Genomic DNA, 15,214 nt, shown 5'->3' with positions numbered 1-15,214 from the left:
AGAAAGAGCAGAAGGCTGGTGAGCTGGAGGAAGAGGAGACACAAAAACAGGGAGAGGAGCAGGAGGAGGAGGAGGAAGATTCAAGAGAGGAGCCTCCACCTCACTGCTGCCCCCTCGGGAAGAGCTCCCTGCTCCCACCGCCACGCGACTACTCAGGGCCGCTTTCTACAGCTGTATGCCTACCGGTAACCAAAACCAGTAGAGTCATGCAGTCACTGCACGCCACCTCCCCTCACCCTCCCACCCACCCTGACCTTGTTCCCAACTCCGTGCTTTCAACCTGGAAGTCACGTTTCCCACTTGGCAGCGCTGAGCCAGCCCATGTGTGATCAAACCCCCAGAAGTGGCTGTCCCAGACACACATGGGCTCATTCAGCTCTCATTGTAGACAAATTACACACATGTGAAGGCAGAGTATGTCAGCATAGAGAACTGTAGCATAGCAACGCTATCAGTATAATTCAAAATACAAACATGAGTAGCTTCCTAGGGTTTCCTCTCTGATAAACCTGGTTTCCCCCTCTGGCCAAAGAGTGCAGAGAGTGACATAAAACCAAGTCTGTAAGTCCTCCGTCTCTACAGCTGTCTGTCAGCTGTCATTCCAGTTCAACCAAATGTTTCCTCAAAGGCACAATTGTTTCTAGCAGAGTCAACATGGTCTCCCAAGGGAAATGACAACTTACTTGTTCTCCTTGTTTATCCAGTAGCCTTTTTAAAAAGTTCTTTATTCATAATTATTTTTTACAGCAACTATCTATACTACTATCTATAATTCATATCTTGGCTCTCGGTATAGCAGCTGATCACATATCTGTACGCAACAGTGATGCAAAGCTCATGCATGACAAGCACATACTTGCACATCAACAGACTATATGCATCTTTTGTCACAGCTGTGAATGTATAAATTCTGCAAGGAATATTTACAATAACTGTGGTTTGTTTGCAGATATTTAAGGGCACGTTCGATAACCTTTCACGTTTAACCCGAAACTGTGGTTGTTATCAAATATGATTTATTTTTATTTTTCCCAAACAAATGAGTTTAAATTCTTCTTTCTGACAGACCTGGACCAATCATTTGAAGCACAACCAGATATTAGGATATTTAAGGATATTTACCATATGCAGGTTAAATCCAAAAAGGACAGATGCATTTCTCCAGTTTCAGGCTGGTACTTATCACCGATATCAAACTGCCACTTATGATGGTTGACTTTCCTTTTTTGCAGAAATCATAATTTTACCAGATGTTGTACATTATGTTTTTAAACCAATAATTACAGTTGCCTGTTTAATATATTTAATTTCTTCAAAATGATAATGATAAATTGTGCGAGATTAAATAAACACATCACGTCTTGTTCTTGGGCTGCACGGTGGTGTAGTGGCTAGCACTGTCGCCTCACAGCAAGAGGGCCGCGGGTTCGATTCCCGGTCGGAGCGGTCCTTCTGTGTGGAGTTTGCATGTTCTCCCCGTGGCAGCGTGGGTTCTCTCCGGGCTCTCCGGCTTCCTCCCACAGTCCAAAGACATGCTGCAGGTTAATTGATCTCTAAATTGCCCATAGGTGTGAATGTGAGAGTGAATGGTTGTATGTCCCTGCATGTGCCCTCGATGGACTGGCGGCCTGTCCAGGGTGTCCCCTGCCTTCGCCCTATGTCAGCTGGGATAGGCTCCAGCGCCCCCGCGACCCTAATGAGGATAAGCGGTATTGAAAATGGATGGATGGATGGATGGACGTCTTGTTCTTTAGGTTTCCAAGTGGACTGCAAAATATTTAAAAACACCTAAATTAGTAGATTTGCTGTATGATTTCCAAAGACAATAGATGTACAGATGTTACCTCAGCATGTAATTCTGGTGGATATTAGCACTAAACTAAACCACCACAAACTACACTGTCAGGGATCTATCTTTTGTTTTAGTGGTGTCATTTACATTTCACACTTGTATATTGCTGTATTGGTAACTGAAGAAGTCGGTGGACTTTACCAATCTTCCTAATAGACCCAGGAAATCATCTTATCATCTTTTGGCATTAACAGCTAAAATAAGCATGTGTGTAGAAGCCCTTTATTTAAGTATATGGAGGGGGACCTCTGGTGGTATAGTAAAGTGTATGCTCTGCTTATTTCTCTGCCAAAAAGAAACTGCCAGATATAAATGACATACGCTAACAAATAAATTAGAAATATGTACACATCTTCTAGTCACAAGACACGTTCAATAAATGTCTTAGTTGCAAATCTTAAAAGCTTCATCCAAACATTGCAAAGCAAAACATTGTCTCCTTTCTGTTATAATCTATCTAATTACATTATACACAATACAGCACTCACAAGAATGAATGCATCTCAATATTTCAGTGAGATTCTCGACATTGATGCAACCGCTTTTACCATCCAAAACTCTAGAATTCAGCTAACATACCACATATGTAAATACTCTAATGTATGTGCATGACATATTGTATTCCTGTTTCATCAGAAGGGCTTTTTAGGACTACCCTCACATGAGCCATTAACTCTTCAGAGTAAATCAACTTGACCTACATAAGCAGTCACATGTATCAAGGCTAATTGTAGATACTGTATATTCAATATGCAGATACCATTATTATTATTATAAAATTGCACAAAAACAACACAATGCTTACAGGAAGTAGAAGGGTTTTTAGTCACAGTATACACATCTATACTCAACACTTCAGAAAGCATGTGTTTATATAGATGTATTTTCCTCTCTTTTTACAATGATGCACTGCAGTTATTTAGGACCACCGTAAAGTTTGCTTTCATTGACACCCACATTCATGTCTGAAGGACCAGGATTGAGATACATAACTTCTACTTGATGAAATCACAGAGAGCACTGTATCTTCTTCTAAAAAAATAGACATCAGCTCTATTTGCTTAATTTTTATTGCAGGAAATTTCTAGAAGAAGTGAATTATACTTTCGGCGTCCAAAGCACAATTCTTTACAATTATAATTTCCTATTGCGCTTCACTTGCCTAAATTCTGTATGCAATACAAAGTCTAGCATTGATGACACTAGTTGAGACTTTCAAGGTATCTCCTCGGTTATGATGGGGTATAATTGCACTACTATTATTTATATGTCTGCTTTACAATGCAATAAATGCACTAAACGCTATGCTGTACCCACCTCCAATATTGAACAAGTTGTCGATGATGATGTCAACATTTCACCTGGTTTCTGCCAAGCCGAGAATACAAATTATATCCAACAGTGTCTGATTATGATGTGTACAGGATGCAACTTTTCTCTGTCGCACATTTGAAAGAGGGGGTGAATAAAACACAACAACATTTAAGTAGCATTTCTGTCTGTGGTGTTTTTTATTTCTACCTGATGACTTATAACCACCAGCAGGGGGCAGAAGTGGTATGTCTGTACATTCAAGTTGAGCATGCTTTGGAATATCCAATGGACCATACATTGAGGACGTGTGTCTCTGTTTAAAACGACTGTGTAAAGGGTCACTTTGATGACAAACAAAAACATATTTATCACTTGCCACTGGTGGAATTCAGCTAGTTATGGTTTTATCTGGCTAGGTTTTGAGATATCTGTCTCTAAAATGTTCTTCAGACATCACATTTAAGAATTTTAATTGGGACAACTACCAAAAAGCAGCCCCTAGGAAACCAGCACAATGAAGTAAACTTGCTGTTACTTTAAAAAATATATAATTTGTATATATATAATTTAATTGCTATAAGTTCATATTGAAATATATATATATATATATACTTACTTTAGTGCTATATTTCACAGTTTGGTTTAAGCTTTTAATGAAAATTTAAATAAATGTCACTGCTACAACATGCAATGATATTTTAAACATTCACATGCTTCCAGCTTTTTTGCTGAAGTCCCCTTCCTGTTTCAAAATGACATTGCCCTCATGCACAAAGCAGATCTATAAAACAAACGTTTTCCCTGTATGGTGTTAAAGAAGTTGACTGATCTGCACAGAGCCCTGACCTCAACCCCATCCAATACCTTTGAGATGAAGTGGAACGCCGACTGTGACCCAGGCCTTCTCGCTCAGTAATGGTGCCCGACCTCACTCATGCTTTGGTGGCTGAAAGGGAGCAAATCCCTGCAATCAGGTTTCAAAATCATGTTTAAAGCCCTCGAAGAGTGATAGCAATTAAGCATGTCAATGTTTGGAATGAGATGTTTAACATTAATAAAATGGATGTGATGTCTAGAGTGTTCACATACTTCTCGGAAAAGCTAAACTGGGATGTTGTGTTGGCGCCGCACAACTTTATCAACTTTATCAAATTTGATAAGGATGACAACCGAAGGCATACGAGACCTGGGGACCTGTGAGTTTCAAGTCTCTAATCGGTCCAAACATGCTACTTCAATCTGTTCAAGTTATTCATTACTGCACCCGTTTGCCATTCATTCAGATTCAGGTTGCGCTCTGTTTCCTACAGAGATCCATGTTATTACCACCTATTTCTGGGCATTATCATCATTTACCATCTTTCTACTCGTAAGACCATGTTTCATCCATTGGTAGCTTGATATCACTTCCCTCTTTGGTTGACCTCGAAGAAGTTTTATTCTGAATTGCTGCTACGTGTCTAAGACTCGGATATCGCAAAGTCATGCTACAGATCCTGGGTATCAACACCATCCGATGATGAGTTTATGGCAGGAAAATGAGGAAGTTTCCCACTTGGCATTTCTAACCGCCTGATAGTGTCTAATAGTGACTCAGCTTTTGTCTGTTTTCCTGAGTGCCATGTGTAAGCTAGTATCATTCTATCATTGTGTTGATGATAATTACCATCACTGTTACCAAATATATGGAGGTGTGATGGTTTAAGGCGTCAATGTGTCATCCTGCCAGAAGTCAGCCTCCCCCGTATCCTCCTTCTCATCCTCTAGTATCAGCCATATTGGAAGGTGTCACTTTATGCCTGATGAGTATTCACAGCCACCTGTCTCTCCCTGTCCCAAGCTCTTTGGGGGTTACACATGCATCCATGTATGCATTGCAGTTATTTTAGAAGGGTTAGAGAGAGTTCATCATCTGCAACTTCTCTTCTCAACTGTTTCGGACTGAAAAAAGTTGTTTGCTGCTATAATAATGCTCTGAATGTCATAACTAGCTAGCCACATTACACACAATATTAAACCATTCTGAAACACTTTTACCAAGAATGTTTGAAAGATACAGCTGCTATTTATACAAATCCCCCTGCATTTATTTTACTTTACTACAGCATCAGAACAATTACTAAGTTTTGTCTGAGAATAATTGAAAAGAACTCTAGATTGCAACACATTCTAAGCGTTATTATTTCACATCCTATACTTACAATATTGCTGTAAGAAACGTGCTCTTCTCACAGTGAAATACAATGAATAAAGAGAGAAAGTGCACTTGGTCCAATATTTGTGTTGATGAAAATTAAATGCTACAGCAATACAAAACCTTTTCTCCACTGCATGCAGACACAACCTAGACGAGCATGTATGATGACAACAAGACATATTGGGCTGTAAAACACAGACAGATCCCAGCATGGGAGGTGAATGTTTATGAACGAAGGCAAATTGGTTTGACCCACTGGGGCAAAAACAACAACAGCTCTGATTGGAAACAGTAAGTAAATTAGCTAGTATGCTGCCAGACACAGGGGAATGCAGCTAATTAACTTTTATCTTTTAATTATCCCTTTCCTATAACAATAAGATGCTGTTTCCATACAGTAATAGCCTTCAGGGTGTGAACATCACTGTCTGCGTGTCTCTCCAGGGGTTTGACCAGCACAAGACCTCTGACTTGACCCTGGGGGCAGCCGGTAGCTGGTCACCTATCAGGGGGCCTCACACCATCCCTCTGCAAGTCAACATGGATCCATTATACTGAGCACAGGTCACACTGCCTTTTGATCAGCAACCATTCACTGAAACGTTCTTTCAATCGTATACAAGTCTAGAAGACGATCACAGGGACTGTAACCAAGAAGTGTTGAATTTAAGAGAAAATTGACTACTTGTGATAAATCAAACATCCTTGTCAATCGATTCAGTGCTAATTTGTCTCATTTAAGAGCAAATTATATCAACTTCCACACAACCTGCTAAATTTCAGTCAAAGAAGTTCAGACCAGTTGTGGAAGAATCGTTTTTGAAAAAGAATAATCTGAGTTGTTTGGATTAAATTGACCTGACTCTCGAGTGCAGATCAGAGCAAATTAATTAGTCCACTGTGGATTGCTCATTCCCATCGTCCTCAGACAGTGTTATGCTATTGATCCAGTCAGTCAACAATCTAATCCATCAATTTGCATCAGGCCAGGTGACAAGACCCACAGGTGACACAAACAGAAGTCTGCAGCGACTGACTGCGACTGCTATGTTTCATAAACATGTGTAACTGTTTCAACTTAAGTTAAAACAGTTACACATGTTTATGAAACTCCTCCAACAATGTATAATCGTGCACTGTAATCTACACCGAATCTTTTAGAAAATCCCTATTTATAACGCAGCTGTTCTCTCATCCTTGCCTTTTCTCTTTGAGAACAGCCCCGAGAAGCCTGTGGAATGGTGAGCTCCTATTGGCTGATGCTCGTCTGTATAAAGACCTGCTGTGGCGAATTAAATCAGACCAACTGCGAGCATCCTCCGAGAACCACACTGGCAGGATTTCGGTGTTGTATTGTTTCTTGATTTTAACATTTTCTGCAACAAACACTGGGCCGCCACTGACACCATGAAGGAGAGGAGAAATACACAGCCGCTGGTGGTGAGGTGTAAACTGGTTCTTGTGGGAGACGTACAATGCGGAAAAACGGCGATGTTGCAAGTCCTGGCAAAGGATTGTTATCCAGAGGTATGCTCTAATGTGACGTCTTCTGTTAGTGAAACATTAACTAAACGTGTATGCACATACAGATGTGCTGTAGCTGTGTTGATAATCAGAGTGCTAAGTTATATTAAAATGATTGAATGTGGCAACAACAAAAGAACGGTGGGCATGTTGCAGAGTCAGTTTTCATGCGCATTTTCATACATGTTGTCTTCTTGGTTTATTTTGTATGCATTTACCGTAATACCTGTAGGGGCATCCACTGTTTTATCGCGTAACCAATGTAATTATATCCCTTATACAAAAAGGATTGTTTCATGTTTTGCTGCTGTGTGCAATATTTCTTGCAGCTGCAGTGATTAATGTGATTGATTGATCCAAAATGTATTCAAATTGAGCAGAAGAAAATGTTTTTTTTTATTAGCATGATTAATTCAATTCCCTGTAACTAACAGACAGACGCCTCCCCACTAATGACACCATCATGTGTATTGTTCCCCAGACCTATGTGCCCACGGTATTTGAAAACTACACAGCGTGTCTAGAGCTGGAGGAGCAGCGAGTGGAGCTCAGTCTGTGGGACACTTCAGGTAACTGATCACATTTCCTCTGTCTATCCGGCCTATCATGGCCTGCCATTCTGCCTGCAGCACTGAAGGAGAATATTAGGCAATGCGCAGTAAATGTAATAAGCGTCTGTCTCAGCTGCGTTTTATAATGTCTTCCTAGGTATTCTTCTTTTGGTCACAAAACATGTAATTGTTAACAATGTCCATCTTGTAATAAAGGAGACCATATGATTGTGGTGTTTGATTACATAGAGGCTAATGGGCAGGCATCATACTCTTTGTGTTCATCCATCGCTGAGGCAGTGGCACACAAAATGTGCACTTGTTGAACTGCAGAGTCTCAGTCATCTTTCATTTGTAAATGGCAGATGATTAAATGCCGTTAAATATCGCTAGATGCTTTTTGCACATGGCAAGATAAAAAGATTGACAGATCTACAAGTACATTTCTGTGCCTAATATGTTTCCCTGGAAACTCGGCATAGAGACAGGGATTATTCCGCTTCACTTCTTGTTGTTGCTGACTTTGCGCATCATATGTTCATTTACACTAAGCGTGAAAAAGAGGGTCAATGTGTCAGTGCGGATCTCCCCGGGGATCTGCTGCTCGGTGTATTGACCTGAATACTGTGAACATGGGTCTGCAGCACCTGTTTGATTCCCTTTATGCTGAGTGCACAATGATTTCTCTCTCAGCCCATGTATCCCTCTCCATCCACACGAGTGCCGGCTGTATCACTACGTCACTGTGGCTGAGCAAGTTGGCTTGTGTGTTTTTGTGCATATGTGTGTTTGTGTGCAACAAATCCTTTATGTAACAGACCCACTTGTGTGAGATGATGCAGTATTCACTGTGTTCTCGCTGCCCCCCCATCCCCCCTCACTATCCAAAAGCGGCAGGGAAAAAGTGAGTGTAATTCCCTCCGAGACCAAATCCTGCTTTTTAATCCCAGACTGTGGACTTTTGGTCTGGCCTGCAGCAATGGGCCTGGTGCCGGGGGATGATGGGCACACAGAGAGACATCCTGTTGAGCAGGAAGGTTTTCTGGAGCAGACAGACAGGAGGCAGCTCAGAAACTCTGGTGACCTGCATTTGCCTCCATATGCTGCTGCGGGTCACCCACTAGAGCAGCATGATGCAGGGGATTAAGACTCTGAATAGGTCCACTGGGCCATTCCTTCTGACTGACCCAAAGAGTTTGACATGCTTTCCCTTTCTCTCTTTCTTTTCTTCTTTATTCTTTCACTTGTATCTACTGCTTTTCAGTTTCAGTTTACACTTTTCTTCTGCCCGTCCTTTACCGTTTCAACTCTTTTCTCTGTCGCTTCTTCGCTACCCAAGCACATTCCAAAATTACACTGGTTAGTTTGTGGCTAATGTGCCTTACAGACAGTTGTCAATTAAGTTTAAATTGGCCGCAAAAGGTATACCACATAAAGTTATTGATGGTGATTTACATTTTTTTATTTGCAACTCTGCTTTCGGTTTGATTTAAAGACTGAATTTTACTACTCTTGTTCCAGTTAGAAGAAAACTTATATCCCCCCTCCTCTATATCATTATTTATAGATGGCTCTCATGTATCTCATGTCGGGCTGCAGGTAATGGACGACACTCACAGGGGCTATTTGTTGGCCACACCGTGCAGTTTCTTCGTTTTACTGTAATTTGCTCTAATTGTGCTGCTGCAGCCCCTCCACACTGAGAGGGTCTTCTCATTATCCTGACTCCCCTTCATTGATTGGACTGACCTCATCACTACTTCCACATGGCAGGCAGCTCCTTCTCCCAGCCCTGCCATGGATTTACAGGCCAAAATCAATCCACCGGTTTTAATCAGCCCGTGTGTGTGTTCTGGGGGGGGGGGGGGGGGGGGGGGGGGGGGGGGGGGACGGACGGACGGACATCGTCCAGTGGCTATAACTCATGAAGTGTGAATAATGAAACTCGTTATAGTGTTAGTGGGTAATATATTTCAGGTTGAATGATCTTGCTGATAAAGCCTTTGCATTTGAGAAGATATTGTATACACACTGTAGTCATTTATTGTATGATTAATGAATGAGACTGATTTGTAATGAACCCAATATCCATTTAAGCTGATGAAACCATCTGCATGATTGTGAAGGAGAGATATAGTTAATAGACAATAATCATGTTAATGGATAACCACAATAGTTGTCTATTAATAATGAAATGTTAGAATGGAAATTTGAAATGACTGATAGTATTTATGGCCGAATGGCTTGCTATTAGTCATTTAGTCAGTCTGTTTTGAGGTTACCACCATTTTATTGGTATTTTTTCCATTATGAATTTAAATGATTAAACAATGCATCAAATAACTTTATTGACTCGGCGTTTCAGCGCTAGCTCAGTTTTTAATTAGAATAAAGGTTAAGGCAAACTATTCTTGGCAGATGATATATATCCAACAGGCTAATTGGAATTCTAACTACTAAAATGTATTTATTTTTACCTCTGAGCTCTGACTTTGGCTTTATGAAAGATCATAAGCAGAATACACATTTAATTCAAAGCATATCAAGGCTTTACATATGTTGTTTGCACCAACTTCAAAATCCAGAGTGGGATGAGCTTTGACAGTGTCAAGTTACAAAGTAAAGCTTGTTAACAGCTCAACGTGGCGATGCTCAGGAACAAAGAGCCGACCTCCCGCTCCCTGCAGGGGTCTTCAGCAGTGATTCTGACTGGCTCTGGCATGTGAAACCAGGGAGCAACTGTTTGACGCAATGTAGTGTGTTTTTTGGCCTGAATGTGGTCATTTCCGTAGTTATCAGCTGCAGCAGAAGCAGCAGCAAAAGCGGCAGCTTCCCAGTCGGCTGAGTGTGGGTGGAGGGGCAGGGCTACTCTCATCCCCAAATCTGTGAGTCATCCCATCACTGGATCATTACTCTGTCTGACCCCTGCATTCTCACTGAGGAGTGTGCTAATGATGAAGATAGGCTGTGACGCTCAGTTGATTTAGCACACATGCACAAAAACACCCTTGCAGTCTCACTCACGCGCACACAAAAAAAGCAGATCCTCCCCTCCCCCACCTGTACGCTCAAACACAAGGCCCGTCGTCTAGGCCTGCAAAGTCTACTTCTCCTCTGGCCCAATTTCTACCTCAACACTTAGCTCTGGGCACCGCACCATCAAGACGGATGGAGTTGAGCTCAGTTTGGTTATGCTCTTTTCTTTTCCTTCCAGTTAGTCAGCCTCACTCTCCATGTTTCATGCCTCAGAAACTCTCCATCTGTTGTCGAGGCATGCTGTTGAGAAATGGGGGAAAGGGAGCATTTGGAGCATGGCTCTGCATGTGTATTGATCTATCCAAGCCATTATTTGGGTTGTTGCAATGGAGGGGAAGAAAGGGAAAGCGACAGAGACTGGTGCTCTGTGATATCAGACTGCAGGGGGTGAAGGATTAATGGCATAGGAGGGCTCTTTGTGATCTACCTCAGTAGGCTACACTTCTGCTTTCCCTCCTCTCTTCCTCCAAGCTTTTTCTTGACATAAAGGAAACAGCTATTTCTTCCAGGATTAGAAACTGGGTCCTGGAGTGTCTGGAGAGTGCCGCTAAGGCTGATTCTGTACCCGAACAGCATGTCGAGGACCTTCAAATACTAATACTTACACTTTCATATATATATTTTTTTTTTATTCCTTTGGAGACAGGATAAATATGCCCACTGAATCCTGCATCCTTTATAAAAAAATATGTATTTCTTTGAAGAAGAAAACACATCATACACATTCCCCCCATCTCCCCTCCTTCTTGACAGGGAAACTAATTTGTCAGCTTTAATTTCAAAGACTCTTGGACCTCCTGTGCAGCGTTCCATCGATTGCTGCATTTAGATCAGTGGCTTTTTAATGCAGAATCACACCAGGTCCCTGGTTGGGATAACCTCCTGAGGGTGATTGGGAAGATTTATTGAGCGCCTCTGATTCTCCTATGAGACACCTTAGAGTCTCCACACACACACACACACACACACATCCTAGTGGTGCTAATTGTTCTGATTTTAATGTGTGTCAATTTTCACAGTCAACAAACACAAAGTTGTCTCACAGATAAGCGTGGCTTTTCTCCTCAGCCCGAGGTGTAAACAGTATTAGGGCAATAATGTAAATTATTATGGTGTTGACGTCTGTAAAATACAGCCGTAGTAAATGATTTAGTTTAATCACAATGTTTCAGTTAATTTGCTACTTAACAGTATAGTATGTTTTCTATCCAAAGGCTTAGAAACAGGGTTTTAACACAAGTCCCTTTGTTCCTCTGCTGCGATGTTTACTTTCTTCAGGACAATGAGCCCTGAGGAATTTCATCGCAGCTTGTCATTATTCCACTCACAGCGCCTGACAGCTGGCAAATTCAGTTTTACCCTTTGATAATGTGGAAAATCATTAAGTATTCATGAAACCGATCTGTATGCACACATCCATGTTGTGTGTGCTCGTTCATATGTTTCCTTCTGATGCATTGTTTTTACGCTGTAAATCAATTAGGATGGTTGTGTAATATCTAACGAGTAATTACACAGACGGCTTTTGTTATCTGTAGCTATAAGAGGAACACTGAATTCCTTTTGGGATTCACACAGAGCCTAAAGTAAACATGTTAATCCCATCGAGCTGCTCCTCTTCTGTTTCATCTGATCACAGACCTCTGGCTGCTGCCAAATTGAAATAGTGAGTCTATGTATCATTAGGTGTGGTTTTGTGTCTTTGTGTGTGACCGATGTATGTCTGTGGTCCCCAACTCTGTTGCAGAGCAGAGGAATGTCCCCAACAGGAGGTGGGTGGGCAGTTTGCGGTGTAAAGTGATTGATTGGCAGTTAAAGCGAGCCTTTATGGAGAGGTGGGAGGAATGCCTGATGTAGATGGCGGATTCCAAGGCTGTTGCTGTGGTAACAGAGGAACTGAAGGTATTGCGCGTCGAGCAGAGGATTTTTTTGGGGGGTGGGTGGTTTACTTAAGGATTCTGAGCATGAGTGGGAGCGTCTGCCTGCCCCAAGCCTACCGTTCCACTTGCGTAATCTACTGCAAGAGAAGATCAATGAGGATTTAGTGCTCGATTGTCATCTTCTCTCCCTCTGAAATGCCATCAGAAGATACAGGGGCAGAGGAAAGAGCAGTTTCAGGGACAGCAAAGTGAGGCTCAGCAGGAGAAGTGATGCCGATTGCACATAATCCCTTGCAGCTCTCTCGGCCTCTGCCACTCTGCTGCTCGATCACCCTTTTTGCACTGAACAACTGCCTGTTGCGACAGCCATCAATTCTGGAAACAATCTCCAGTTAAAAGGAATTACTCATTCACTCACTAATTAAATTTTTAAACATTTAACAAAGCACATTTGGTCTAGATCCTTGTGCCTTTGAAATGAAAATATGCCTTTTAATGTGGCACCAGAAAAGAGCTAGTCTGGCCTCAAAGTTTTAAAAATATCAAAAGTCTCTTCTTCCATCAAGCACTCAGAAACAATGAAAGTTAAAGTGAAACAAAGATTGGTAGTGTGTTATCATTTCTCCTTGAGCAATATTTCAAAATGGCTGCAATGCAAAACTCCTCTGAAACGCTGCACTGAAGGCATTGATGGCACATGGAGCAACTCGAAATCAGATGCCTGCGTGTGTTTTCAACGTTTGTCTTCTAAATTTATCTACATGTGTAATTATCTGTTTTCTGCCCTCGTAGGTTCTCCATACTACGATAACGTGAGGCCCCTGTGCTATAGTGACTCAGATGCAGTTTTGCTGTGTTTTGACATCAGCCGTCCTGACACTGTGGACAGCAGTCTGAAGAAGGTAATGACTTCAGGACTTTAATTTCAAGTTATGATTCATCTTTGTGTACCATTGTACTTAATGTCAGTCATTCTCTCAAATGTAGCCGGCTTTCAATCAAGCATATATGATGACAGGTGATTATTTACTGAACAGGCTGTCCTTTTCTGTCCACAGTGGAAAACTGAGATCCTGGACTTCTGTCCGAGCACACGGATCCTGCTCATTGGCTGTAAGACCGACCTGCGCACAGATGTCTGCACGCTGATGGAGCTGTCCAATCAGAAACAGACTCCCATAACCTATGAGCAGGTGAGACAAAGGAATTCACTTTTGACTTTTCCAGGAATGTAGTCATATAATGTCAGATTAAAAGCATCTCATCTTGCATATCAGTACACTTCCACTTCTAGCCGGCATTTTCAAGTACTTCAGGATAATTTGGTAATAATATTTATTGCTTGAAAAACTATTGAAAACCTATTTTGTCTTTTTATGATGACAAATGGCTCAAGGATATATTGTCACCTAGAAGAGTCAATGATGGCATCCATCCTCGTTTTTGATTGTACAGACATTTTATGAGCTTTCGGGCATTTCTTCCTGAAATCCACACTACATGTTGACCCTGGTGTAAATAGAAAACAGTAAAAATGTATTAAAGGACATTATGAACAGCACCCTTCATCATTCATCACATGTATTGCAGGGTTCTGCTATGGCCAAGCAGCTGGGTGCAGAAGCTTACCTGGAGTGCTCAGCCTTCACCTCGGAGAAAAGCATCCACAGCGTCTTCCGCACCGCAGCGATGGCCTGCATCAACAAGCTGCAGCCTCTCCCGAAGCCAAGCCCCACCCGTCGCCTGTCCAAAAGACTTCTCCACCTGCCCAGCAAGTCGGATTTGCTCTCTTCCACCTTCAAGAAGGAGAAGACCAAGAGCTGCTCGGTCATGTGAGTGGAGACCTCCTGGGTTACAGTCCTCACATGCAACCCCCAGCCCCTGCCTCTTTGGTCTCGGGGAAGGGGGGGTGGGCACAATGGTTTTATCAGGGCTTCCTGCTGAATCCTTCCCTCACCCCCCCGGAAACCAAACACCCCTCAGAAGAGGTGGACACTTCGCTGTCCACTTGCTCCTGAACCTTTTAGCGCACGTCCATCTTTTTCCACTTTTGTTTATATTGCTTTCAGAGAAACAATATCAGTCCAGGTTTGATCATCAAGCTATAATTTCTTTCACCTGTAAACAGTATGCAACTACAAGGGTGTTACATCTGTATGATTTTACTATCTCTAGGCACATGTTGATTTTGTCCAAATTGGAAATGTGCAACGTGTGACGTTTAATCTTGTGATGTAAATGCCTCTCAGACAATTCAATGGATATTTTTCTAAGTACAAAAATAAATCTAGCATGAAACCGTCAGGAATTAGCAGCATCCTGTACATCCCTCTTAGTAAGGTGTATGAGGTATGAAATAGCTTGCTGCTGATGTCCCCATTTAAGCTTGTGAAAGCCCAGAGATGTAGAGGGAGTAGAGGGACACACAGTGAGAGCTATTACATAGAGAGCTGTTCTCGTTGTCTCAGTAGTGATGAGAGCAGGGATAAGAGCTGTGAGTGCAGGCTGCTGTGCAGACAGCAGTCTAGACCATTTCAACCTGCATGGATTGTTGATGCATGGTTGTGTAGCTCTGGACAGCGCTGCTCCACAGGCTTCAGTGCTGAAGAGGCTGTGTGTATACAACACAACTGCAGAAATGAGGAAACGCCCCCCCCCAAAAAAGGTGTCTAGTTGGGCTTCCAGTGTCTGCTGTAACAGCTGAAGTCTATTTTGAAATACTGTTTTGGTGATGGGACAGACACATTTTAAATGATGAGAGTGATATTTATGAAGCTGTGGCTGGTTAATGATGCCAGTCAAAGTGTTATGAGGCATTTTAAAAGCCCAGGATAACACTAACTAAGTCAGGCTGACTGCT

At 42.0% G+C, this 15,214-nt stretch overlaps 1 protein-coding gene across 1 annotated transcript; it reads left to right on the top strand.

The window, feature by feature from the left end:
* The first annotated feature begins 6,770 nt into the window (after positions 1-6,770).
* Positions 6,771-14,190, top strand: rnd1b (Rho family GTPase 1b). The gene is made up of 5 exons (XM_034537464.1): positions 6,771-6,890; positions 7,369-7,456; positions 13,147-13,256; positions 13,413-13,547; positions 13,945-14,190. Exons 1-5 carry the CDS (start codon positions 6,771-6,773, stop codon positions 14,188-14,190), a joined length of 699 nt encoding a protein of 232 aa, XP_034393355.1.
* Positions 14,191-15,214: the final 1,024 nt, after the last annotated feature.

Source organism: Cyclopterus lumpus, chromosome 7 (assembly GCF_009769545.1).
Source record: "Cyclopterus lumpus isolate fCycLum1 chromosome 7, fCycLum1.pri, whole genome shotgun sequence".
NCBI lineage: Eukaryota > Metazoa > Chordata > Actinopteri > Perciformes > Cyclopteridae > Cyclopterus > Cyclopterus lumpus.
This window is presented reverse-complemented; position numbering and strand designations above follow the sequence as displayed.